This window comes from Aegilops tauschii, chromosome 1 (genome assembly GCF_002575655.3).
Source record: "Aegilops tauschii subsp. strangulata cultivar AL8/78 chromosome 1, Aet v6.0, whole genome shotgun sequence".
Taxonomy (NCBI): Eukaryota; Viridiplantae; Streptophyta; class Magnoliopsida; order Poales; family Poaceae; genus Aegilops; species Aegilops tauschii.
The window spans coordinates 371,890,508-371,918,507 of record NC_053035.3 but is presented as its reverse complement, the minus strand read 5'-3'; the positions used below and the strand labels follow the sequence as shown (position 1 = coordinate 371,918,507).

Below are 28,000 nucleotides of genomic sequence, written 5' to 3'. Positions count from 1 at the left end.
CCCCAAGTATTTGGCGGATAAGAAGGATGGCAAGGTGAACAAAGGTATATGTGATATACATGTTATTGATGTGTACCTTACTAATGCTCGCAGTAGCACCTGGGTATTTCATACTGGTTCTGTTGCTAATATTTGCAACTCGAAACAGGGACTACGGATTAAGCGAAGATTGGCTAAGGACGAGGTGACGATGCGCGTGGGAAATGGTTCCAAAGTCGATGTGATCGCAGTCGGCATGCTACCTCTACATCTACCTTCGGGATTAGTTTTAGCCCTGAATAATTGTTATTTGGTGCCAGCGTTAAGCATGAACATTATATCTGGATCTTGTTTGATGCGATACGGTTATTCATTTAAATCAGAGAATAATGGTTGTTCTATTTATATGAGTAATATCTTTTATGGTCTTGCACCCTTGAAGAGTGGTCTATTTTTGTTGAATCTCGATAGTAATGATACACATATTCATAATATTGAAACCAAAAGATGCAGAGTTGATAATCATAGTGCAACTTATTTGTGGCACTGCCGTTTAGGTCATATTGGTGTAAAGCGCATGAAGAAACTCCATACTGATGGACTTTTGGAACCACTTGATTATGAATCACTTGATACTTGCGAACCATGCCTCATGGGCAAGATGACTAAAACGCTGTTCTCCGGAACTATGGAGCGAGCAACAGATTTTTTGGAAATCATACATACAGATGTATGTGGTCCGATGAATATTGAGGCTCGCGGCGGGTATCATTATTTTCTCACCTTCACAGATGATTTAAGCAGATATGGGTATATCTACTTAATGAAACATAAGTCTGAAACATTTGAAAAGTTCAAAGAATTTCAGAGTGAAGTTGAAAATCATCGTAACAAGAAAATAAAGTTTCTACGATATGATCGTGGAGGAGAATATTTGAGTTACGAGTTTGGTCTTCATTTGAAACAATGCGGAATAGTTTCGCAACTCACGCCACCCGGAACACCACAGCGAAATGGTGTGTCCGAACGTCGTAATCGTACTTTACTAGTTATGGTGCGATCTATGATGTCTCTTACTGATTTACCGCTATCGTTTTGGGGTTATGCTCTAGAGATAGCTGCATTCACGTTAAATAGGGCACCATCTAAATCCGTTGAGACAAATCCTTATGAACTATGGTTTGGCAAGAAACCAAAGCTGTCGTTTCTTAAAGTTTGGGGCTGCGATGCTTATGTGAAAAAGCTTCAACCTGATAAACTCGAACCCAAATCGGAGAAATGTGTCTTCATAGGATACCCAAAAGAGACTGTTGGGTACACCTTCTATCACAGATCCGAAGGCAAGACTTTCGTTGCTAAATTTGGAATCTTTATAGAGAAGGAGTTTCTCTCGAAAGAAGTGAGTGGGAGGAAAGTAGAACTTGATGAGGTAACTATACCTGCTCCCTTATTGGAAAGTAGTTCATCACAGAAACCGGTTCCTATGACACCTACACCAATTAGTGAGGAAGTTAATGATGATGATCATGAAACTTCAGATCAAGTTGTTACGGAACCTCGTAGGTCAACCAGAGTAAGATCCGCACCAGAGTGGTACGGTAATCCTGTTCTGGAGGTTATGTTACTAGACCATGACGAACCTACGAACTATGAAGAAGCGATGGTGAGCCCAGATTCCGCAAAATGGCTTGAGGCCATGAAATCTGATATGGGATCCATGTATGAAAACAAAGTGTGGACTTTGGTTGACTTGCCCGATGATCGGCAAGCCATTGAGAATAAATGGATCTTCAAGAAGAAGACTGACGCTGAAGGTAATGTTACTGTCTACAAAGCTTGAATTGTTGCGAAAGGTTTTCGACAAGTTCAAGGGATTGACTACGATGAGACCTTCTCACCCGTAGCGATGCTTAAGTCTGTCCGAATCATGTTAGCAATTGCCGCATTTTATGATTATGAAATTTGGCAAATGGATGTCAAAACTGCGTTCCTGAATGGATTTCTGGAAAAAGAGTTGTATATGATGCAACCGGAAGGTTTTGTCGATCCAAAGGGAGCTAACAAAGTGTTCAAGCTCCAGCGATCCATTTATGGACTGGTTCAAGCCTCTCGGAGTTGGAGTAAACGCTTTGATAGTGTGATCAAAGCATTTAGTTTTATACAGACTTTTGGAGAAGCCTGTATTTACAAGAAAGTGAGTGGGAGCTCTGTAGCATTTCTGATATTATATGTGGATGACATATTGCTGATTGGAAATAATATAGAATTTCTGGATAGCATAAAGGGATATTTGAATAAGAGTTTTTCAATGAAGGAGCTCGGTGAAGCTGCTTATATATTGGGCATCAAGATCTATAGAGATAGATCAAGACGCTTAATTGGACTTTCACAAAGCACATACCTTGACAAAGTTTTGAAGAAGTTCAAAATGGATCAAGCAAAGAAAGGGTTCTTGCCTGTGTTACAAGGTGTGAAATTGAGTAAGACTCAATGCCCGACCACTGCAGAAGATAGAGAGAAGATGAAAGATGTTCCCTATGCTTCAGCCATAGGCTCTATCATGTATGCAATGCTGTGTACCAGACCTGATGTGTGCCTTGCTATAAGTTTAGCAGGGAGGTACCAAAGTAATCTAGGAGTGGATCGCTGGACAGCGGTCAAGAACATCCTGAAATACCTGAAAAGGACTAAGGATATGTTTCTCGTTTATGGAGGTGACAAAGAGCTAGTCGTAAATGGTTACATCGATGCAAGCTTTGACACTGATCTGGACGATTCTAAATCACAAACCGGATATGTGTTTACATTGAACGGTGGAGCTGTCAGTTGGTGCAGCTCTAAACAAAGCGTTGTGGTGGGATCTACGTGTGAAGCGGAGTACATAGCTGCTTCGGAAGCAGCAAATGAAGGAGTCTGGATGAAGGAGTTCATATCCGATCTAGGTGTCATACCTAGTGCATCGGGTCCAATGAAAATCTTTTGTGACAATACTGGTGCAATTGCCTTGGCAAAGGAATCCAGATTTCACAAGAGAACCAAGCACATCAAAAGACGCTTCAACTCCATCAGGGATCTAGTCCAGGTGGGAGACATAGAAATTTGCAAGATACATACGGATCTGAATGTTGCAGACCCGTTGACTAAGCCTCTTCCACGAGCAAAACATGATCAACACCAAGACTCCATGAATGTTAGAATCATTACTGTGTAATCTAGATTATTGACTCTAGTGCAAGTGGGAGACTGAAGGAAATATGCCCTAGAGGCAATAATAAAGTTATTATTTATTTCCTTATATCATGATAAATGTTTATTATTCATGCTAGAATTGTATTAACCGGAAACATAATACTTGTGTGAATACATAGACAAACAAAGTGTCACTAGTATGCCTCTACTTGACTAGCTCGTTGATCAAAGATGGTTATGTTTCCTAGCCATTGACATGAGTTGTCATTTGATTAACGGGATCACATCATTAGGAGAATGATGTGATTGACTTGACCCATTCCGTTAGCTTAGTACACGATCGTTTAGTATTCTGCTATTGCTTTCTTCATGACTTATACATGTTCCTATGACTATGAGATTATGCAACTCTCGTTTACCGGAGGAACACTTTGTGTGCTACCAAACGTTAATCAAATGACAACTCATGTCTATGGCTAGGACACTTCATTTGGGCCAAAGGGAAAATCCCACAAGGTTTTTGGAAAGCGCAAAAGGAAGTTTTGCCGAGTCCAGGGGCCAGACGCCACGGTCCCTGGCGTCTGGGTCCAGACGCTGGGAACCCTGGCGTCTGGCCCTGGAGTCCGAGAAGGACTCTTGCCTTTCGGGTGAAACCGACTTTGTGGAGGCTTTTACTCCAAGTTTCGACCCAAGGCTCAACATATAAATAGAGGGGTAGGGCTAGCACCCAAGACATATCAAGAAACACCAAGCCGTGTGCCGGCAACCCCGTCTCCTCTAGTTTATCCTCCGTCATAGTTTTCGTAGTGCTTAGGCGAAGCCCTGCGAAGATTGTTCTTCACCAACACCGTCACCACGCCGTCGTGCTGCCGGAACTCATCTACTACTTCGCCCCTCTTGCTGGATCGAGAAGGCGAGGACGTCACCGAGCCAAACGTGTGCAGAACTTGGAGGTGTCGTGCTTTCGGTACTTGGATCGGTCGGATCATGAAGACGTACGAATACATCAACCGCGTTGATATAACGCTTCCGCTTTCGGTCTACGAGGGTACGTAGACAACACTATCCCCTCTCGTTGCTATGCATCACCATGATCCTGTGTGTGCGTAGGAATTTTTTTGAAATTACTACGTTCCCCAACAACGGGATGATGCATTACGGAACGAGTAAAGAGACTTGCCGGTAACGAGATTGAACTAGGTATGATGATACCGACGATCGAATCTCGGGCAAGTAACATACCGATGACAAAGGGAACAACGTATGTTGTTATGCGGTTTGACCTATAAAGATCTTCGTAGAATATGTACGAACCAATATGAGCATCCAGGTTCCGCTATTGGTTATTGACCAAAGAAGTGTCTCGGTCATGTCTACATAGTTCTCGAACCCGTAGGGTCCGCACGCTTAACGTTTGATGACGATTTGTATTATGAGTTTATGTGATTTGATGACCAAAGGTTGTTCGGAGTCCCGGATGAGACCACAGACATGACGAGGAGTCTCGAAATGGTCGAGACATAAAGAATGATATATTGGACGATGTTATTCGGACACCGGATGAGTTCCGGGGGTCACCGGATAAATATCGGAGTGCCGGAAGGGTTATCGGAACTAGAGAAGTAATGGGCCTTATTGGGCCTAGGGGAGAGAGAGAGGGGCAGCCAAGGGCTGGCCGCTCACCCCCCCATGGGCCTAGTCCGAATTGGACTAGGGGGAGGGGCGGCGCCCCCTCCTTCTCTTTCCCCTCTCATTCCTTCTTCTCCTAGTTGGACTAGGAAAGGGGGGGGGGGTCCAACTCCTACTGGGAGTAGGATTGCCCCCCTTGGGCGCGCCCTATGAGGGCCGGCCGGCCTCCCCCTTGCTCCTTTATATACGGGGGCAGGGGGCACCCCATAGACATACAAGTTGATCTTTAGCCGTGTGCGGTGCCCCCCTCCACAGTTTCCCACCTCGGTCATATCGTCGTAGTGCTTAGGCGAAGCCCTGTGCCGGTAACTTCATCATCACCGTCACCACGCCGTCGTGCTGACAGAACTCTCCCTTGGCCTCAGCTGGATCTAAAGTTCGAGGGACATCACCGAGCTGAACGTGTGTAGATCGCGGAGGTGCCGTGCGTTCGGTACTTGATCGGTTGGATCGCGAAGACGTTCGACTACATCAACCGTGTTACTTAACGCTTCCGCTTTCGGTCTACAAGGGTACGTAGACTCACTCTCCCCGCTCATTGCTATGCATCACATAGATAGATCTTGTGTGATCGTAGGTAAATTTTTTGAAATACTGCGTTCCCCAACACAGAGCGACGGAGTGGGAGAGGGAGGAGGTGGATGGGCTCGGACTGGCGGCGCAGAGAGGGTGGAGGGAATGGGTTAGGGTTGCGGGACGCCAGCCGACTTAAATAGCCGGATTTGGTCTTGGGCGGCGAGCCGGAGGGGCGCCACGCGTTGTTCAGACCGCGGCGACGGACGCGCGTCCGTCGGACCGCCGGGTTTTCCGGCGCTTCCGCGTGGGACCCCGCCGTCAGACCGACGTGGTGGGCGTGCCCGGTCGCCCCCATATCCGCCCCATATTTGGGCTGGATATGGGGGGGGGGGTGCCGGTTAGCCCAGGCGTTTGAGGGCCGTTTGAGGGGCCCGTCTGGGTTAAAAAATCGTGATCGGGCAGTGACCGGGTGGACCGCCCGGACGTATGAGGCGGGTTTGAGAGGTCCGACTGTAGATGCTCTAATATCAGGTGCTCCCATACCCATCGGCTATAGGATATCTAATGGGTGGCGGCTACAATGTATAGCATTTAAATTTGTAAAAGATGGAGAAATGAGTTTAAAGTTCAAGTGATGATGGGTGAGCAATGTAGTGCCGATGCGGTCTCCTCCGATGGGTGGCCTCTTGGAGGCATAAAGGGAGTATGAGCAGTGGAAGCCCGACGCGATGGGAGGCATATGTGGTAATTGGGGATCGTTGGATCGAGAGTTGAAAATGAGTCCGGAGGTGATGAGTCAGATTTCATCATTTCAAGGAGTCACATAGCGGGTCTATGAGCTATGGTCAGTTTAGAGAATATAGGGTTTAGAGTTGGGCCCTATGAGTTGGATGTTGACCCCACATGTCATAGGAGTTATTTTTATTTATTAGTTTTCTTCTTGGTGTCCATTGGATTATCCATGGACACAATTTCATACCCATGCCCTATCCATATACTTTGAGGGTATGTATAACCATTGCTCGTGGATACAAAATGTCACCAAGTCTTGCTCATGATTTTTTGAGTGGAAGTCTTGCCCATGCTCATTGTTTTCAGGTGGGATACATGCCGGTACACATACCAATGGGCAAAACTGAGATTCCTGCTCCTATGATTTCATTTTTTGAAATAAATATAAATATTTCAGTGTCTCAAAAATTTCCGAAAAGTTATGAATGTTCACAGACAGGTATCTACAAATATGTAAAAAAATTCAAATCAAAATCCAAAATATAGTAGAGAAACAAGAAAGACAAAATCAACATTCATAGTGTCACAAAAAGGCAAAAGGCAAAATGGCACAATTCACATCCCTTTATCTAGATTTCTATTGTAGTCTCCCGTATATGGACATGCCAGTCAATGTAAGTAGTGACATCGACATGGTTTTAATAGATTTTGAATATATATTTTTTATCTCTCAAACTCCAAATCAGACTCACAGTTACATCTTTGCTATTGGATTCGTTGTTTGAAGGCTTCAAAACAACATCTCATGTCGATATATTTTTCATGATTTGCCATGGGTAGTAAAAATCGAATTGTCATGTCACTAGTGATTATCATGTTGTAGTTGTTTGGTTGGATTCACCACTAAATCATTTCGAATGTGTGATACTATCGCATATTGATAAGACTTCACACCTCTTTCTCTGAGTTGCTAACAACATAGACGTTTAATATCAAATTGACTAATTAGTACTCCCTTCATTTCATTTTACTCTGCACATAAGATTTGTTTGAGTCAAACTATGCAAAGTTTGATGAAATTTAAATCTAAAAATCTCAACATCTAAGATACTAAAGTTATATAGTATGAAAATTAATTTCATGGTGCATCTAATTATATTGATTTCGCATTGTGAATATTGATTTTTTCCCTATACAGGAGTTTGATTTCAGATAACTTCTATATGCAGACTAACTAACTATGCTCGTAAGTTAGAACGAAAATTACTCATTGCTAATGTGGCAACCGATATACCATTGCCTAGTTTATGGTGAAAGAAAAAGTCCGTCGAGACACATAGTAAAAGTTGAATCTACTCTAAAGCTCTTATCGAGACAAACACATCGTTAAAGACAAATCACAAGTTGGATTAGTGGTTGTGGTGACAAATTGCTTTTAGTTATTGTATTCAGCATGTGTGAGGTCACCAAATTTGTTCCCATGCTGACAAATGCAGTTTGTCTATATGCACGTGTTTTCCCCATCTCATTGGATAAAATGTTTTTGTAATAGAGGATAAATATTTTATACATAATTATCGTGATTTACTTGCCATTTTTTATTGCCAATGTGATTACATATAAAAATTGGATTGTATAATGTGTATGCCAACCAAATCAAAACTTATTGGATAATCAAAGAAATGTTATTTTTTGATCTAGTTGCATTTTATTTAGTAAACTAATAAAACATGGAGCAGCTGAGGCAATTTTCAAGAAAAAAGAATGCTGGAAAAATCGACAAAACTGAAAACAGGAGGCAGGGTGAGTAGGAGGATGAAAGTTGTGACAGAATCTTATGAATGGTGTTGAAGTAAGAGAGAATTTGCGTTAGATGCAAAGGGAGTTCAAATCTGTGAAGATCATGAGATCAGATCACAGAAAACGGTTTCACACTGTCCAGCTAATTGTCCCGGTAAGGCTCGTAGCACCGAGTGCTGGTTGCAACAGCCCCCCCCTTCATTCATAGTCTTGTACTTAGCATACTGTAGTCCTATTGTTTTGAAATAAAAACTACCTTCTTCAATATATGATACGCACACTCGTGCGTATTCAAATTTTTTTTAATAAAAACTACCTTTAACCCGTAAAAAATGTTTATGTAGTTTTCAAACAGATGAGCCAGATGTCTACATTAGCAGAAGCATTAAACTCACTAATCCACAGTTCACGCCACGTCAAACAAAGCGGCGAAGTCGCAGCCACCACCACAACCTCCTCTTCGCTTCCGGCCACCTTCCGGTCAAACCAGCCAGACCCCTCCCACGTCTCCATCGGTCCGGCGCACCCGACCCCGCAGGCCCCACCCGTCATACTCTGCGCCCATATCCTCGCGCAAACTTATAAATTATTCCGTACACGCAAGGCTTGGCGCAGGGAGACGCCCCATTTTACTCCAACCACTCTCTCCCCCCCGCTATCTGCTCGAGTATTTCTCCTCTCGCGCTCTCCTCCCAACGTAAGCCGACGCCGACCCCTGGTCCACCCTCCCCCGCACACCACCTGCTCGCCGAAATGCCGGCGCGGAGGCTCCTCCGGATCCTCCCGCTCCTCCTGGCGCTGCTGCTCGCCGGCTCGACGGACGGCGCGGCCGCGGCGGGCGGCGGCAACGGGACGTGCCCGCTGGACCTGAGCTACGTGCCCACGTTCCCGTGGGACCCCGCGCCGTGCGCGGGGGCCGCGCCCAACATGACGGCCTGCTGCCAGACGCTGCTCTCCGTCTTCAGCATCGGCCTCGCCGGCCGGCTCCGCGCCACGGGCCACTTCCGCGTCCCGTCCGCGGCGGCCTCCGCCACCTGCCTCGCCGACTTCGCCGAGGCGGTCGCGTCGACGCCGGCCTCGCTCCCGGGCGCCTCGCTCGTGCAGTCCTGCTTCCCGTCCCCCGACGAGTTCGCCGTCTCCCCGTCCTTCTGCGCCGGCGTCACCACCGCCGCCGAGTACAGGGCCGTCGTTGGGAACGCCTCCGTCGCGGGCCTGGACGCCGCCTGCGGCCCCGACCTCTCGTCCATGCCGATCTGCGACCGCTGCCAGACCGCCGGCATCGTCGCCACCTCCCCCCTCATCGCCGCCAGCGCCAACGCCACGACCGAATCGCAGCTCAACTGCTTCTACCTCACCGTCATGTACGCCGCCGGCATCTCCAGCGTCGAGGGACCCACCTCCCCCACCGCCGCCCATTGCATCCTCGGCCTCGGCATATCCACCCCGCCCTCTCACAACTCCAAGTCCAACAACGCAGTCATCTACGCCACCACCATCCCAATCGCCTTCATCCTCCTCCTGTCAGTCCTCGCATTCTTTGTCTGGAGAAAGACAAGGCACGCCGAGAAGAAGAAGAGGAACCACACCATCCCTGAGGAGGGGTCGGAGGACCGGCGTCCGCACCTAAGGCCCAACACCGGGTCAATACTGTTCGACATCGCCGAGTTGTCCAAGGGGACGGACAACTTCGCGGACCGAAACCTCATCGGCCGCGGTGGGTTCGGAGTTGTCTACCGCGGCGTGCTCGCGGATGGGTCTGTGGTTGCCGTCAAGAAGATGCTCAACCCAGAAATGGACGGCGGTGACGAGGAGTTCACCAACGAGGTGGAGATCATCAGCCACCTCCGGCACCGGAACCTGGTGCCGCTGCGTGGCTGCTGCATTGTCGATGACGACATAGAGGAAGGGAAGCAGATGTTCCTCGTGTACGACTTCATGCCCAATGGATCGCTCGAGGAGTTCATCTTCCAGGACAGAGTAGGAAGCAGCAAGCGGGCGGCATTGACATGGGCACAACGTCGGAACATAATAATGGATGTGGCAAAGGGGTTGGAATATCTGCATTATGGTGTCAAGCCTGCGATCTATCACAGGGACATCAAGGCGACCAACATATTGCTCGACAATGAGATGCGGGCACGCGTGGCGGATTTCGGGCTAGCCAGGAGGAGCCGAGAAGGGCAGTCTCACCTCACGACGCGGGTTGCCGGCACACATGGCTACTTGGCGCCGGAGTACGCGCTCTATGGACAATTGACAGAGAAGAGCGACGTCTACAGCTTCGGCGTTCTGGTGCTTGAGATATTGAGTGGGCGGCATGTGCTTGACATGACGGCTTCGAATGGGCCAGTGCTGATCACCGACTGGGCGTGGACGCTCATCAAGGCTGGCCAGTCAAGGGAGGTGCTCGACGATGCATTGTCGACGTGCGAGAGCCCAAGAGGTGAGGCCATCGAAAGGTTTGTTCTTGTTGGAATCCTCTGCGCTCATGTGATGGTTGCGCTCCGACCGACCATCACCGAGGCCGTGAAGATGCTTGAGGGGGACATGGACATACCAGAGATACCAGATCGGCCGCTGCCATTTGGGCACAACTTTTTGATGTTCAGCGAAGCTGGGAGCAACTTCAGCGCTTCCCCGGCTATCAGTGGCCCTTTAATGGATAATGGGGACATGCTTAGGTGATGTAATTCTTGTGTTTGTTCTGGTCAACTGAAGTCCAGAGTTGTGTGTCGATACTTCTTTGATTATATTGACTTTCTGAATGAGGCATTCAAATGGCCAAAATGGCATTCACATCAAACTTTGTTACTTTCGCACCTTGGCCATCATCACTAACAAGACACACTGTAATCAGGATAGGCAGCAATTATACAAGCATCTTGACAGGGACAGGAACTGTCTTAGTTAAAAGTTATGTGTTGGGAAGCAACTAGCGGTGTTAAGTTCATCAGGCCAGACATGAAAAGGAAGATACATTTAAGGTTGCACACGGAAATTGAAGCTAGCAGTTGTGGCCTGCAGGTAGAGGAGCTTCAGTTCACACAGGCCACGGCAGGATTCGATGGCCTACTTGTCTTCCTGCAAGTTGGGGTGGCTGGGCTGCAGCCGGAAGGTGAACGGCATCTGGGAAGTGAAATCCCTACCCTGATGGTACCCGAGCTCCATCTCCCTCATGCCGCTGCTCAGGTCGTCCTGCTGGTGCTGGAAACAGGAGGAGAACTTCAGCAATTTCTCGCTTTTGGGTTACTTGTCAGCAAAGCAGAAAGTGCGGTTACCATTCACTGAAATTTTTAACCTATGCAGTGAATTCTGTTATTACAGTTTCGGTTATTCAATTGGACTAGGTAGAGGTGATTCAGTTTGCAGGGTATGAAGACACGCATGCTGTGTTGAAAAATAATGCAGCAAGGAACTATGTAGTGATGCGTTATTTGGTTGCTGAGTAGATGACTCTGATCAGCCACATTAAGTACTGACCAGTGGTCTAACTGCATTAGCAACACTGTACTGAAACCAAGATCATGCCCTTGGAGGATATGAGGGCATGGCCAATGCATAGCCCCAGGGTGATGCCTCACATGCCATGTAGGATTGGATAACAGAAAAAGTAGGTTCGGATGGGGAAGCGGTATCCTCTCCAGGAGGAGAGTGCTTAGAGAGAAAAAGTGTGGTCCGATGCGTAAAGTTGAAGTGGAGAGGAGGGATGTATGTGTAGTGAGAGTCACTTTTTTATTCTTTGATAAGGCCCACTAGTAGTAGCTTGCATTGGAGAGAAAAAATCAACACATACGCCTCAAATTACTTTTTGTCATGAGCCATCTGTATCCATATGCCACCATTGTACATGCCCTGATTATGCTCCATTTCACTAGTTGGCAAAAGCTGATGCATGTCTGCAGTTCCGCAGGATGATTAATTCTAGACTGAAGAAAGCAAGGAAGTGCTCAAGAATTACCATCCTCAAAGCCAGCAGCTTGTGCTCCTCCTCCAGCATCTTCTCCTGTGGTAAATCACAAAGGAGGAGCATGATCAGAATTTTCTTTGCCAAAAAAAGATCAAAATTCTTCTTCAAGAAACTCCATGGTGTACAGAAGGAAATGCAAAGCGCAGTGGTAAATTTAGTGTCCATACATTCCTCCTGTGCATCTTCCAGTGGTCCATCTGCAACAAGGAGACACACCAACATCAGAGGCAGACAACAATATTCCACAAAACAAAGATGAAACACTTGCAAGCTCTGAATTTTCTACACCCAGCATGCATTACCATCTTGTCCCTGAGGTTGGTCTGGCCGTTGGTGAGCGCCTCCTCGATGGCGATCAGCTCCTTGGGCTGCAGGGAGTTCACATCCTCGCCTTTCATATGCCTGCACTGTCATCAGCCGCCGCAGTCGAGTCATACTCACACAAACATTGAAGAGCTGCAGATAGAATTGGAAAGAGAGATAAAATCGAAGCTGGAAGCTGGATGGAACAACACTTGCCTGAGCTCGATCTGCATGTTGTCGTTCTCCTTCTTCACCCTGTCGATCTCGGCGCTGATGCTCTGGAAAAGAAACATTTCCAGGGTTTTCAGACTCTGAACATTTTTACTGGATGTGTGCTGAAAGAAACTGCTGAGGTAGATCAGGCAAGAACCTTGTGCTTCTCATCCCAGAGGATCTTGCCGGAGTTGGTCTGGTACTTCTCCAAGATCCTCGGCAGCCTGACAGCAAAGGCAAAGCTAGGAGCTTCGTGACCGGTTTAAAAAGAAGAAGAAGAAGAAGAAACAGAGCCCTTGGCTAGAAGCAAGCACAGAGGGTGAGAGAGGGAGGAACGGGAGAACAACTAACGTGGTCTTGGGCGTCCAGAAGTCGTAGAGCTTGCCGGCGCTGGAGAAGATGACGACGCCGACCTCGGCGTCGCAGAGCACGCCGATCTCGCGGGCCTTCTTCACCAGCCCGGCCCGGCGCTTGGCGAAGGTCACCTGGCGGTTGGACGAGTTCTCGATCCTCTTGATCTCGATCTTCCCGCGCCCCATCTCAACAAGCTGCTCGCTCGCCGGGTAGAAAGAAAGAGGACCCAGGAGCACCCAAGACCCAGACCCAGAGGACTCCTCCCTCTCCTCCTCCCTTGTCTCTGTGGAGTGTGGGCGCTTGGGAGCAGCAGCGGCCTGTGGTGGTGGCGATCTTTATGGGCGGGCGTGAATGAATGCCATGGCTGGGGGAGGATGGGAGGAGTAAAGGAGGGTGGCTGCCATGGAGGGAATGGAGGTGAGGGGGCTTTCGGCTCGCCCCAGGGTTGGATGGCCGGAAATGGAAACTGCTCGCGTGCTCTGCTTTGGTTCGTTGCGGTTGGATTTTAGCTGACCCTGGCTCGCTTGCGTTGGAGGGAAGGGGCTCCCCTTTGATCGGCGGACACTTCACGCGCTCTCCCCATGTCTCTCTCTTTCCTCCTATTTTTTCTCTTTTATCCCTTTCCCCTTTATTTTTGCGGGGAGCGTCCTTTCTTCTTTTATTATGGGTCAGTAATTTTTCTCTTGGATCATGTACTTTTGGAAAGTAGAGCTAACTACCTAAATCATCATAATTTAATTTCCATTCGGAAATTGCTTACCACATATTCCGCGTGGTCCTTGGCTTTTATTTTTTAGGAGCAGTGCTATAGCCCGACAATTTTTAATACAATGCTTGTACGACGATGGAATAACATTGTACTTGAACAAGCTTCATTTTATCAGAAATCGTATGCACGTCGGACGCAAAGCAATTTCAATCTTGTAGGCTGTAGCGGTACTCCCTCCGTTCAACGGTACGAGGCATACAATATTCCCAATCAAGTTAAGGTGCAAGTGAGATATTAGTGGAACTTCATCGTTTGAGCGCTCCCCCCGTCTTCCCAAAGAAGGTCTATAATTTTGTCTCAAGTCAAATAGGAAAAAAATATCAACAACTACACCAAGTAGAAATAAAAAATACACTTTATTCTGTATTTAATCATACTAATTTTGTATTGTACTCCCTCTGTCCCATAATATAAGAACGTTTTTGACACTACACTAGTGTAAAAAGGGTTCTTATATTATGGGACGGAGAGAGTACTTCCTCTGTAAAGAAATGTCAAAGCGTTTAGACCACTACTAAAAATGTAAGAGCGTTTAGATCAAGTAGCATGCTCGTACCCCCTCCGTCTGGAAATAATTGTCATCAAAATGAATAAAAGAAGATGTATTTAGACGTATTTTAGTTCCAGATACATCCTTTTTTATCCATTTTGATGAAAAGTATTTTCGGATGGAGGGAGTAGTTGTTAACAGTTTTATCTATAATGTTGGCCACACTTTTGCATAGTTTGACCAACACAAAAGTTAAGCATAAAAGTTGTAATTTATAAGCCGTGTTTTGGGAGATGGAGGAAGTAACTTTTTTTTTTTACGGGAGATGGAGGAAGTAACTTATCATCTCTTAATGTAAGAAAATAAAATAAAATATTATGAGTATCTCACCCCGCAAAAAAAGAAAGATATTATGAGTATCGTGGTCATTTCCTTGTTTTTTTAGCAATGGGCTCTTCCACGGATTTCTATTTTAGAGAAAACACAAAAGTTAAGCACAATTTGTAGGTGGCTGTCATGTCCGTTTCTCTTTGCCAACGGGGAAAAGAAGAAGTGAGAGGGACAAGAGTGCATCAATCAATCAATCAATCAATCAATCAATCAATCTGATCAGAGGCTCGCTCCCTCCCCACCGCATGGTCACACGGCCATTCCAAGTCCCCATACTATTACAGTACTAGCTGAATACCCGTGTGTTGCCACGGAACAACAAATTTAGGCAGTGCTAGCAACCTACTGATGTCATGTAGACCTCATGGCTCCACACCACAAATTTAGGCAGTGCTAGCACAACTTAAACTCTTGTAATCTCATAACAACATTTTCTTCGCCTCTGCCACCGTTGATAATGCATGACTTAGTGAATCCAATGACAATGATATTGCTTTGGAATATTTTTACCATGCAAATGAATTTATTCCTCTATAAGGAAAGAATTTTAATACCATTTGAATATATATATATATATATATATATACTATTCAAAATATATAGTACATGTACTATTCAAAAACATATTGCATACTTTAATCTTATTGAATGAAGTTGGAAGAGTATATGGAGTTCATCTGGAGCTTCCATTTTGTACAAATAAATATAGAAATATACAGAAAACTTAACAAGAAACAAATATGCCACACCATCAAATAAACTTTTAAGAAATGTTGTGAACATCTCATTAATGACATCATGCTTCTTGCTCAACTTGAGGAGGCAAATTTAACCCCATGGCCTCATCGTCTGCAACACAACTTCTACGTACCGATTGAGCTTCTCTTATATCTGTGCATCTGAATGCTTGCTTAGTGTCACCCTTGAAGGTGTAGCCTCATGGGGGAATACTTCGACACCACATAGCCAAATTATTGACAAACTCCTCTGAAACAGTGAGTAACCCCATTCATTTAGTGTAGTGCTATAAGAATTGGAAGTCTATAATAGCCATGACTAATTTGGCCTATGCATAGGAACAATAGCACTATCCACGTTGGTTTGTATCACTTTCCAACAAACAAAGTATGATACTTACTATAAATGTTCAAGTGTATGTCCTAACAAATATAAATTAGTAAGACCTCAAAGAATCATGTAAGGTCAATAGCAGTTATTTGGAAAACTAATATGTGTTTTTCTAGAAGTAGAAATACCAATTTGTAGCATTGACAAGACAACCATCTCAAATGCTATAAATATAAAGAAGTCAGCATAGTACATATGGTTAACCTTTGGCCAACAATATAGTACACATCTATGATTTTCTATTGCTAGGATCTCCTGTTTCGATAATGGAATCCATGTGTAAAGTACTACAAGATAAAGAGATTAATTGCACTAAGCCTTCTCAAATATCTATGCCCCATTATTTAGTATTCTAGTGAAAAAAAGATAAACATACAAGTTCATTTAAAAACTATAAGGAGATCATGCGTGATGTTCTCACCAGCAATTTTCTCAGGTATTGACAACATTTTGTTTACAAATTCCACAACAAGCTTGGTGTTCTCCAGCTGCTTATTTTCCAGGGTCACCTTCTTGTTCTTTCTTTATGGAGTCCCCTTCTCCCTTATGCTTTCCCCTTGTATGCTCCAGCAATTTTCTCAGGTATTGACAACATTTTGTTTACAAATTCCACAATAAGCTTGGTGTTCTCCAGCTGCTTATTTTTCAGGGTCACCTTCTTGTTCTTTCTTTATGGAGTCCCCTTCTCCCTTATGCTTTCCCCTTGTATGCTAATAAAAGAATATGGCACATAAGCGCTTGTATAGCAAAAAAATAAGAATCTTTATTGTTTGTAGAACCTGACAAGTACATTTTTATGTTTCCGAGAAAGGCATTACACCAACATTATTATTTATCAGCATTTGCCTCATGTTTTGACTTAGAACCCCACAGGAAACAAAGGAAGCACATTAGCGCACAAAGTCCAGGAAATCCCCTTTGATCCCCGGGCTCAAATGAGCCCGGTGAACAGTACCATGATTAAAAATAGAAAAAAGTGTCAAAAAATCCGATTTTTTTGTGCAAGCAAGGTGCGCATGTGCGTGATGTTCATGCAAAATTTGGTGATGTTTGGGCATTCGAGTAGCGCGCAGCAAAAAAGACAAATCCAGGCATGAATAGTGTTGTTTTCCAAAGGTTTCTCTCAGCCCCGAATTTGATTTTTTTGACACGAGCTCCTCGAATGTTCAAACTTCTCCAAATTTGGCACGGACATCACACTCAAGTATATTTCATCACAAAAAAATGGAATTTTTTGAATTTGTTTACTATTTTAAATTGTGATACTGTTCACTCCCGGGATTGAATGATCGATGATGCTTAAAGCGAAATAAAGTTGACTGCATTATTAGCAAGATGACAGGGCAAATATTAGCAAGATGACAGGGCAAACTGGAAACGACGACCAAAATCAACAAGCAACTTCATTAGAGAACTGAGTGATCACAACTGATAATTGATGGTGCAAAAGTACTCGAAAAGTAAAGAAACATGTGCATAACTCTCTGTTCTGATTGCCGTATCAGCAGGTTTATTTTCTTCCCATTTTCTGAATTTACAATTGTTGCCAGTACAGTCTTTGGCTTGAATTTATGAGGTCAATTTGGCAAGATACACGCGAAGAGGATTTCTACTGAATTGTGTGATGAAAAGAGTGGGATATGAGGGGGGTATAAAGTATTGATTCTATATTAGATGGATGAACTAATGTATAGAACAGTTGCTGCACCCTTACTGATTCAAACATTTGATTAACAAGTAAGAACAGCTGGTCGGATTCTATAGAAGTGGAAGATTCCAGAATTTGGAAAGGGGAAAAAGACCTCATTCATTTGATTCCATGATGGAGCAGCCGCTGTTGCACACTTGACCGACAACGTGTGGCGATGTGTAGGGTTGTGTGCATCACCGTTGTTTCTTTTGCCCACGTCTCAGATTGGCAGCTAATAACATGAACAAATAACAGTGCTGAATATATTGCAAAACAAAGAATCGCATACTTAATCACCAAGAAGCACATCACAAAATCTTTCTTGGAGGCGGAGAGTCACCAAGCACATCACAAAATCTTTCTTGAAGGCGGAGAGGACACATCTCAAATATCTCCAACCTGCCCTTGCCGGAGGAGTGCCGCTGAACAAGGTCCTCACAGTGGTTCTTTTGAGCTTGTCCTCACCACCAGCGACGGCCCATGATCCCACTGCCAGATCGGTCGATGTCCCGGGACGAGGCCATCGTCGCCGCCCTGATCGACTGCTGCGCGGCCCAGCTACCCCCGAGCCGCCGATGCTATTGACACACACTCCTGCAAGATCACGACACCACGTGCTGGGCCGTCATTGAGGTCATCGTCCAAGAAAGACCTATCCTCCCAGGACAAGGCCGATACTGCCACCACCTCCGAGGGCGCTCTTCCGCTTGCATGACGCCCGCAGCCATCCATACGAGCCACCAACAGTGGAGAGGCGGGTTGAGGTCAAGGCCGAGATGAGATACGCGGCGCATGAGAGGGAGAGTGCAGGGTTGCCGGCTGGGTGGTTCGGGACTCGGGAGAGAGATCTGCGGATGAAGATCGTGGGAGAAGTGGAGGACGTGCGGGTTTTTTTTTCTTCTGGTTTTCGCTGCTATAGATCGCGAGGTTTTTCTATCGTCGATTTTTTCTGCGGGCGTGGCCCATCGCACAAATGGTTGTCGTAGAAGGGAGGTGGGGATCGAACGAGGTCGAACCATCACGACGTTCGATCCCCCTTAATAGTAGAGATTATGGAAACAGGTCTGGAGTAGGAGCTGTTTGGAAGGCACTGGATCATACAGTGGGCCGACAGTCGCCTCAGCAATCTTGGGCAGTGATTTCCTTCCTTCCGTCGCATCTCATCCTCATCCCCCCGTAAGAGCAAGCACCGCAAGATAGTGTGATGCTCCCATAGCAAAAGAAGAAAAATAATCTGATGCTTCACCGCAACCGGCCAACAACAAGCATCTCCATTCGGTTGGCCTAGCGCCCATCTGCATGTGTGGAGCATCAACACTCAATGAAGAAACTGTTGAGTATGTATTTTATACTGCATGTGTATTGAAATTGTGGCCCACCTCCTAGTCTTGTATAGTTGAGGTAGAGGCCTTCCCTTGTATTATATATGCGTGCATCAGCACCCCAAATCAATACATCGTATTGTAAATTATCTGTCTACATGGTATCATCCTCTCCGGTCTAACCCTAGGGTCGTCCGCCGCCGCCGCCGCGCCTCCCTGCGCCGCCGCCGCTGCGCCCAATCCTCGCTTCCGCAACCCGCGCGCCTCGTGCCGCTTCTCTGCTCGACCAGCCGCGCGCCTCGTGCTAGCTAGCTGTAGCCTTGACCGCATTGACCAGTAGCTAGCTAGCTTTGCCTTTTTTCCATCGCGCCGCCCAGCTTTTTCCATCACGTGCCGCTCTGCCTTTTTTCCATCGCGCCGCCGCCGCCCAGCTTTTTCCATCGCGCCAGCCGCCGCTTCGCCAGTCGCTCTGCCTTTTTCCATCACGCCGCCGCTTCGCCAACCGCCGCGCCATCTCCCGCTGCAGCCGCTGTTGGGGAACGTAGTAATTTTAAAAAAATTCCTACGCACACGCAGGATCATGGTGATGCATAGCAACGAGAGGGGAGAGTGTTGTCCACGTACCCTCGTAGACCGAAAGTGGAAGCGTTAGCACAACGCGGTTGATGTAGTCGTACGTCTTCACGATCCGACCGATCCAAGTACCGAACGTATGGCACCTCCGAGTTCGGCACACGTTCAACTCGATGACGTCCCGCGAACTCCGATCCAGCAGAGCTTCACGGGAGAGTTCCGTCAGCACGACGGCGTGATGACGGTGATGATGTTGCTACCGACGCAGGGCTTCGCCTAAGCACCGCTACGATATGACCGAGGTGGAATATGGTGGAGGGGGGCACCGCACACGGCTGGAATAGATCAACTGATCAACTTGTGTGTCTAGAGGTGCCCCCTGCCCCCCGTATATAAAGGAGCAAGGGGGGAGGCGGCCGGCCAGGAGGAGGGCGTGCCAAGGGGGAGTAGGACTCCTTTTCCTTGTTGGAGTAGGAGAGGGAAGGAAGGGAGAGAGGAGGAGAAGGAAAAAGGGGGGCGCCGCCCCCCTCCTTGTCCAATACGGACTAGAGGGGGAGGGGGCGCCGGCTGCCCTGGCCGCCCCTCCTCTTCTCCCACTAAGGCCCATGAGGCCCAATTAACTCCCTGGTACCCCAAAAATACCCGAATCACTCGGAACCTTTCCGATGTCCGAATATAGTCATCCAATATCTCGATCTTTACGTCTCGACCATTTCGAGACTCCTCGCCATGTCCCCGATCTCATCAGGGACTCTGAACTACCTTCGCTACATCAAATCACATAAACTCACAATACCGATCGTCATAGAACTTTAAGCGTGCGGACCCTACGGGTTCGAGAACTATGTAGACATGACCGAGACACGTCTCCGGTCAATAACCAATAGCGGAACCTGGATGCTCATATTGGCTCCTACATATTCTACGAAGATCTTTATCGGTCAAACCGCATAACAACATACGTTGTTCCCTTTGTCATCGGTATGTACTTGTCCGAGATTCGATCGTCGGTATCTCAATACCTAGTTCAATCTCGTTACCGGCAAATCTCTTTACTCGTTCCGTAATGCATCATCCCGCAACTAACTCATTAGTCACATTGCTTGCAAGGCTTATAGTGATGTGCATTACCGAGAGGGCCCAGAGATACCTCTCCGACAATCGGAGTGCAAATCCTAATCTTGATCTATGCCAACCCAACAAGTACCATCGGAGACACATGTAGAGCACCTTTATAATCACCTAGTTACGTTGTGATGTTTGGTAGCACACAAAGTGTTCCTCCGGTAATCGGGAGTTGCATAATCTCGTCGTCATAGGAACATGTATAAGTCATGAAGAAAGCAATAGCAGTAAACCAAACGATCAAGTGCTAAGCTAACAGAATGGGTCAAGTCAATCACATCATTCTCCTAATGATGTGATCCCGTTAATCAAATGACAACTCATGTCTATAGATTGCACCATATCTAATAAAGTGCGGTTACGACGTTCGGACACACCATTTCGCTGTGGTTTTCCAGGTGGCGTGAGTTGCGAAGCTATTCCCCATTGTTTCAATGGAGACCAAACTCGTAACTCAAATATTCTCCTCCACGATTAGATTGTAGAAAATTTATTTTCTTGTTACGATGATTTTCCACTTCACTCTGAAATTCTTTGAACTTTTCAAATGTTTCAGACTTATGTTTCATCAAGTAGATATACCCATATCTGCTCAAATCATCTGTGAAGGTAAGAAAATAACGATACCCGCCGCGAGCCTCAATATTCATCAGACCACATACATCAGTATGTATGATTTCCAATAAATCTGTTGCTCGCTCCATTGTTCCGGAGAACGAAGTTTTAGTAATCTTGCACATGAGGCATGGTTCGCAAGTACCAAGTGATTCATAATCAAGTGATTCCAAAAGTCCATCAGTATGGAGTTTCTTCATGCGCTTTACACCAATATGACCCAAAGGGCAGTGCCACAAATAAGTTGCACTATCATTATCAACTCTGCATGTTTTGGCTTCAACATTATGAATATGTGTATCACCACTATCGAGATTTAACAAAAATAGACCACTCTTCAAGGGTGCATGACCATAAAAGATATTACTCATATAAATAGAACAACCATTATTCTCAGATTTAAATGAATAACCATCTCGCATCAAACAAGATCCAGATATAATGTTCATGCTCAATGTTGGCACCAAATAACAATTATTTTGGTCTAAAACTCATCCCGAAGGTAGATGTAGAGGTAGCGTGCCGACGGCGATCACATCGACTTTGGAACCATTTCCTACGCGCATCGTCACCTCGTCCTTAGCCAGTCTTCACTTAATCCGTAGTCCCTGTTTCGTGTTGCAAATATTAGCAACAGAACCAGTATCAAATACCTAGGTGCTACTGCGAGCTCTAGTAAGGTACACATCAATAACATGTATATCACATATACCTTTGTTCACCTTGCCATCCTTCTTAACCGCCAAATATTTAGGGCAGTTCCGCTTTCAGTGACCAGTCTGCTTGTAGTAGAAACACTCAGTCTCAGGCTTAGGTCCACATTTGGGTTTCTTCTCTTGAGCAGCAACTTGTTTGCCGTTCTTCTTGAAGTTCCCCTTCTTCTTCTTCCCTTTGCCCTTTTTCTTGAAACTGGTGGTCTTGTTGACCATCAACACTTGATGCTCCTTCTTGATTTCTACCTCCGCAGCCTTTAGCATTGCGAAGAGCTCGGGAATTGTGTTATCCATCCCTTGCATAATATAGTTCATCACGAAGCTCTTGTAGCTTGGTGGCAGTGATTGAAGAATTCTGTCAATGACACTATCATCCGGAAGATTAACTCCCAGTTGAATCAAGTGATTGTTATACCCAGACATTTTGAGTATATGTTCACTGACAGAACTATTCTCCTCCATCTTGCAGCTGTAGAACTTATTGGAGACTTCATATCTCTCAATTCGGGCATTTTCTTGAAATATTAACTTCAACTCCTGGAACATCTCATATGCTCCATGACGTTCAAAACGTCGTTGAAGTCCCGGTTCTAAGCCGTAAAGCATGGCACACTGAACTATCGAGTAGTCATCAGCTTTGCTCTGCCAGACGTTCTTAACGTCGTTAGTTGCATCTGCAGCAGGCCTGGCACCCAGCGGTGTTTCCAGGACGTAATTCTTCTGTGCATCAATGGGGATAATCCTCAAGTTATGGACCCAGTCCGTGTAATTGCTACCATCATCTTTCAACTTTGCTTTCTCAAGGAACGCATTAAAATTCAACGGAACAACAGCACGGGCCATCTATCTACAATCAATATAGACAAGCAAAATACTATCAGGTACTAAGTTCATGATAAATTTAAGTTCAATTAATCATATTACTTAAGAACTCCCACTTAGATAGACATCCCTCTAATCATCTACGTGATCACGTGATCCAAATCAACTAAACCATGTCCGATCATCACGTGAGATGGAGTAGTTTTCAATGGTGAACATCACTATGTTGATCATATCTACTATATGATTCACGCTCGACCTTTCGGTCTCAGTGTTCCGAGGCCATATTTGCATATGCTAGGCTCGTCAAGTTTAACCCGAGGATTCTGCGTATGCAAAACTGGCTTGCACCCGTTGTAGATGAACGTAGAGCTTATCACACCCGATCATCACGTGGTGTCTCGGCACGATGAACTTTGGCAACGGTGCATACTCAGGGAGAACACTTTTATCTTCAAATTTAGTGAGAGATCATCTTATAATGCTACCATCAATCAAAGCAAAATAAGATGCATAAAGGATAAACATCACATGCAATCAATATAAGTGATATGATATGGCCATCATCATCTTGTGCTTGTGATCTCCATCTCCGAAGCACCGTCATGATCACCATCGTCACCGGCGCGACACCTTGATCTCCATCGTAGCATCGTTGTCGTCTCGCCAACTATTGCTTCTACGACTATCGCTACCGCTTAGTGATAAAGTAAAGCAATTACAGGGCGATTGCTTTGCATACAATAAAGCGACAACCATATGGCTCCTGCTAGTTGCCGATAACTCGGTTACAAAACATGATCATTTCATACAATAAAATATAGCATCATGCCTTGACCATATCACATCACAACATGCCCTGCAAAAACAAGTTAGACGTCCTCTGCTTTGTTGTTGTAAGTTTTACGTGGCTGCTACGGGCTGAGCAAGAACCGTTCTTACCTATGCATCAAAACCACAACGATAGTTCATCAAGTTAGTGCTGTTTTAACCTTCTCAAGGACCGGGCGTAGCCACACTCGGTTCAACTAAAGTTGGAGAAACTGACACCCGCCAGCCACCTGTGTGCAAAGCACGTCGGCAGAACCAGTCTCGCGTAAGCGTACGCGTAATGTCAGTCCGGGCCGCTTCATCCAACAATACCGCTGAACCAAGGTATGACATGCTGGTAAGCAGTATGACTTGTATCGCCCACAAATCACTTGTGTTCTACTCGTGATATAACATCTACTCATAAAACCTGGCTCTGATACCACTGTTGGGGAACATAGTAATTTCAAAAAAATTCCTACGCACACACAGGATCATGGTGATGCATAGCACGAGAGGGGAGAGTGTTGTCCACGTACTCTCATAGACTGAAAGCGGAAGCGTTAGCACAACGCGGTTGATGTAGTCGTACGTCTTCATGATCCGACTGATCCAAGTACCGAACGTACGACACCTCCGAGTTCATCACACGTTCAGCTTGATGACGTCCCGCGAACTTCAATCCAGCAGAGCTTCACGGGAGAGTTCCGTCAGCACGACGGCGTGATGACGGTGATGATGTTGCTACCGACGCAGGGCTTCGCCTAAGCACCGCTACGATATGATCGAGGTGGAATATGGTGGAGGGGGCACCGCACACGGCTGGAATAGATCAACAGATCAACTTGTGTGTCTAGAGGTGCCCCCTGCCCTCGTATATAAAGGAGCAAGGGGGATGCGGCCGGCCAGGAGCAGGGCGCGCCAAGGGGGGAGTCTTACTCCCATAGGGAGTAGGACTGCTCCTTTTCCTTGTTGGAGTAGGTGAGGGAAGGAAGGGAGAGAGGAGGAGAAGGAAAAAAGGGGGCGTCGCTCCCCTCCTTGTCCAATTCGGACTAGAGGGGGAGGGGGCGCGCGGCTGCCCTGGCCGCCCTCCTCTTCTCCCACTAAGGCCCATGAGGCCCAATTAACTCCCCGGTACCCCCGAAAATACCCGAATCACTCAGAACCTTTCCGATGTTCGAATATAGTCGTCCAATATATCGATCTTTACGTCTCGACCATTTCGAGACTCCTCGTCATGTCCCTGATCTCATCCAGGACTCCGAACTACCTTCGGTACATCAAATCACATAAACTCATAATACCGATCATCACAGAACTTTAAGCGTGCGGACCCTACGGGTTCAAGAACTATGTAGACACGACCGAGACACGTCTCCGGTCAATAACCAATAGCGGAACCTGGATGCTCATATTGGCTCCTACATATTCTACGAAGATCTTTATCGGTCAAACCGCATAACAACATACGTTGTTCCCTTTGTCATCGATATGTTACTTGTCCGAGATTCGATCGTCGGTATCTCAATACCTAGTTCAATCTCGTTACTGGCAAGTCTCTTTACTCATTCCGTAATGCATCATCCCGCAACTAACTCATTAGTCACATTGCTTGCAAGGCTTATAGTGATGTGCATTACCGAGAGGGCCCAGAGATACCTCTCCGACAATCGGAGTGACAAATCCTAATCTTGATCTATGCCAACCCAACAAGTACCATCGGAGACACCCGTAGAGCACCTTTATAATCACCTAGTTACGTTGTGACGTTTGGTAGCACACAAAGTGTTCTTCCGATAATCGGGAGTTGCATAATCTCATAGTCATAGGAACATGTATAAGTCATGAAGAAAGCAATAGCAGTAAACTAAACGATCAAGTGCTAAGCTAACGGAATGGGTCAAGTCAATCACATCATTCTCCTAATGATGTGATCCCATTAATCAAATGATAACTCATGCCTATGGTTAGGAAACTTAACCATCTTTGATCAACGAGCTAGTCAAGTAGAGGCATACTAGTGACACTCTGTTTGTCTATGTATTCACACATGTATCAAGTTTCCGGTTAATACAATTCTAGCATGAATAATAAACATTTATCATGAAATAAGAAAATAAATAATAACTTTATTATTGCCTCTAGGGCATATTTCCTTCAGCCGCGCCCCGCCGCTGCTGCTCCCTCCTCTCCCAACCCTAACCCTAGCCGCTACCCCGCACGCCGCCGCCATGTCGTGGCCCTCCTCCCCCGGCTCCTCCACCACCCACTCGTCCAACCCGTTCGCTGGTCCCGAGCCCTCCGCCGCCGTCATCCGTGACCTCAATATTGAGGCCCGGGTCCCCATCCGTCTCGACAGCTCCAGCACGTCGTACTACGCGTGGAAGACCTACTTCAACCTCGTCTTCCGTGAGTACTATCTCACCGAGCATATTGACGGTTCCGTGGACAACGCGTACATGCGCGGCGACCCGGAGTGGTCCGCCATCGAGGCCACGATCATTCGTTGGTTCTACCAGACGGTCTCGAAGGACATCTTCCACACGGTCGCCGCCGAGGACGACGACGCCTACACCGTGTGGGCCAAGATCAACGCGCTCTTCACCGACAACAAACTCCAGCGCCTTGTTTTCTTGCAGCAGGAGTTCTTCGGCTGTCACCAGGACAACTCCACCATCGACGAGTACTGCATGAGGCTCAAGATGCTCGCCGACGAGCTTCGCGACATCGGCGCTAAGGTCTCTGACGACCTCATGCTGAGCACCCTCACCGCCGGACTTAATGAGGACTTTGGCAACGCGGCGTCCAACCTCACCCTGCTGCAGCAACCCACCTTCCAGCGCGTCGTCGCGTACCTCAAACTTGAGGAGCGCCGGATGACGAAGCTGAAGTAGCGGGTCCAGCACACCGCTCTCGCCGCCGGTACCACCCGCGGCGGCCCTGCTCCTCCGGCCTCCCCCCGCCAGTCCGTGCCGCCAGCACCCGCCAGCTACTACCCGCTGCCGCCCGCTCCGCCCGCGCCCCCAGCGCCTCCCCAGCAGCCGCAAGGTGGTGGGGGCCGGCGCAACCGGCGGGGTGGCGGGGGCTGCTGCTAGCAGCAGCCGCAGCAGCAGCAGGTGCAGGGCGCAGGGGGCGCCCCACTTCCAGCAGCCGCCTCCACCGTGGGCCGCCGGGCAGAACCCGTGGACGGGGGTCGTCCACGCCTATCACATGCCCATCAGGCGGGCTCCTGCACCGGGTCTCCTTGGCCCCCGTCCAGCGGGCCACCAGGTGTTCGTCGCCGCCCCTGCCAGCCCTACGGTGCCCCGCTCGTGCCGCCACCCCTCGATGGTTACGGCGCGCCCGCCCAGGCGCCGCCCTATGGAGGCCAGCTGCCGCCGCCGGCCCCTGCACCGTGGGACCCTGCCCTCCTGGCCGCCCTACACTCGGCGCTGTCGCCGAGCAACTATGGCGGTGGAGGCGACTGGTACATGGACTCGGGTGCTACTGTGCACATGATAGCTCATTCCGGTAACCTTTCCTCCTCCACTCCCCTTCACACTCCCACTCGCATCACCGTTGGCAACGGTTCCTCTTTACCTATCACCCATGTCGGTAGTACTAGTTTTCCTTCCAGTTCCACACCTATCACTATGTCTAATGTTCTTGTCTCACCTGACTTCGTCACTAGCTTAGTCTCTGTTCGTCGTCTTACCCGTGAGAATCCTCTTACTGTTGAATTTGACGGTGTTGGTTTTTCTATGAAGGACGCCTGTACCCGGATGGTGCTTCACCGATGTGATAGCCCTGACGAGCTTTATCCCGTGCACGCCGGCGCCTCCACTTCCACACCCGTCGCTTTCTCCGCTGGCGTCGACCTTTGGCATGCTCGCTTGGGCCACCCCAACCCCGCTGTTCTGCGCCAGATCCTTAGGAGTTTTTCTTTTTCATGTAATAAGCTCGATGAGCATACTTGTGAGGCTTGTCGTTTGGGCAAGCACGTGCATCTTCCCTTTAGTGCGTCTACTTCAGTTTCCACTTTTCCGTTTCAGTTGATTCATAGTGATGTTTGGACGTCTCCCGTTGCGAGTAACACGGGTTATCTATACTATTTGGTGATTTTAGACGATTATTCTCATTATGTGTGGACTTTTCCTCTTCATCGTAAATCCGATGCTTTAGCCACACTCACCGCCTTTTATTCCTACGTCACCACTCAGTTCGGTCGCCCCATACTTGCCCTCCAAACTGATAACGGAAAAGAGTTTGACAACGTCGCTCTTCGCTCACTTCTCGCCTCTCACGACACCACCTTCCGTCTGACTTGCCCCTACACTTCACAGTAGTTCGGCCGCGCCGAGCGCATTCTCCGCACTCTTAATGACTGCGTTCGCACGTTGCTCTTTCACGCTAACGTACCCGCTCGGTTCTGGCCCGATGCTCTCGCCACCGCCTCTCTCTTAGTCAACATTCGTCCGTGTTGTTTCCGGTGGAACTACGCCCCTCACCACCTTCTTTTCGATACACCACCGTCCTATGATGGTCTTCGCATATTTGGGTGTCTCTGTTATCCTAGCACCGCGTCCACCACGCCACATAAGCTTGCACCCTGCTCCGTCCCATGCATCTTCCTTGGCTACCCTCCCAACACCAAAGGTTACCGGTGCTATGATCCTGTCACTCATCGTGTGTACACCTCAAGGCACGTGTACTTCGTCGAGACGGTATTCCCTTTTTTTCAGGTTCCTCCGGCCGCGGCTCCTTCGGCTCCGGCCCCCGTGCCCCCTACGTGGTGCGATGCGCGACAGCACCCCCAGCGCCCCCCGGCCCGA

General features: G+C 47.3%; 3 protein-coding genes across 5 annotated transcripts; 2 read left to right on the top strand and 1 right to left on the bottom strand.

Moving 5' to 3' along the window:
- The first annotated feature begins 8,508 nt into the window (after positions 1 to 8,508).
- On the top strand, positions 8,509 to 13,506 carry LOC109752153 (probable receptor-like protein kinase At1g11050). Its single transcript, XM_020311030.4, has one exon. It carries the CDS (start codon positions 8,659 to 8,661, stop codon positions 10,588 to 10,590), a length of 1,932 nt encoding a protein of 643 aa, XP_020166619.1. The 5' UTR covers positions 8,509 to 8,658; the 3' UTR covers positions 10,591 to 13,506.
- Positions 10,737 to 13,019, bottom strand: LOC109752154 (MADS-box transcription factor 4). Of its 3 annotated transcripts, XM_040387204.3 has the most exons (8): positions 12,740 to 13,019; positions 12,546 to 12,612; positions 12,392 to 12,453; positions 12,175 to 12,274; positions 12,040 to 12,069; positions 11,864 to 11,908; positions 11,711 to 11,801; positions 10,737 to 11,109 (listed from the first exon to the last, which is right to left on the bottom strand). In XM_040387204.3, the coding sequence occupies exons 1-8, from the start codon at positions 12,925 to 12,927 to the stop codon at positions 11,048 to 11,050; spliced, it is 645 nt and encodes a 214-aa protein (XP_040243138.1). In that variant the 5' UTR covers positions 12,928 to 13,019; the 3' UTR covers positions 10,737 to 11,047. The 3 variants fall into 3 exon arrangements, 2 of the variants coding, with proteins under 2 accessions (XP_040243138.1, XP_020166620.1); XR_012183424.1 differs by having other exon boundaries at positions 11,711 to 11,908; XM_020311031.4 differs by lacking the exon at positions 11,711 to 11,801.
- Positions 13,507 to 25,420: 11,914 nt separating the features above from the next.
- On the top strand, positions 25,421 to 26,083 carry LOC141032917 (uncharacterized). The gene has a single exon (XM_073506257.1). The coding sequence runs from the start codon at positions 25,421 to 25,423 to the stop codon at positions 26,081 to 26,083; it is 663 nt and encodes a 220-aa protein (XP_073362358.1).
- The last annotated feature ends 1,917 nt before the right edge of the window (positions 26,084 to 28,000 follow it).

Bases quoted from the DNA above. Each gene is read 5' to 3' on its own strand.
- LOC109752153 (XM_020311030.4), top strand. From the start codon at position 8,659: ATGCCGGCGCGGAGGCTCCTCCGGATCCTCCCGCTCCTCCTGGCGCTG.
- LOC109752154 (XM_040387204.3), bottom strand. From the start codon at position 12,927: ATGGGGCGCGGGAAGATCGAGATCAAGAGGATCGAGAACTCGTCCAAC. The intron at 11,909-12,039 runs GTATGGACACTA...GATTTACCACAG, and splicing joins GGAAGATGCACAGGAGGAAT to GAGAAGATGCTGGAGGAGGA. The intron at 11,110-11,710 runs GTAATTTGAGGC...TCCTGTTTCCAG, and splicing joins CAGATGGCTCATGACAAAAA to CACCAGCAGGACGACCTGAG.
- LOC141032917 (XM_073506257.1), top strand. From the start codon at position 25,421: ATGTCGTGGCCCTCCTCCCCCGGCTCCTCCACCACCCACTCGTCCAAC.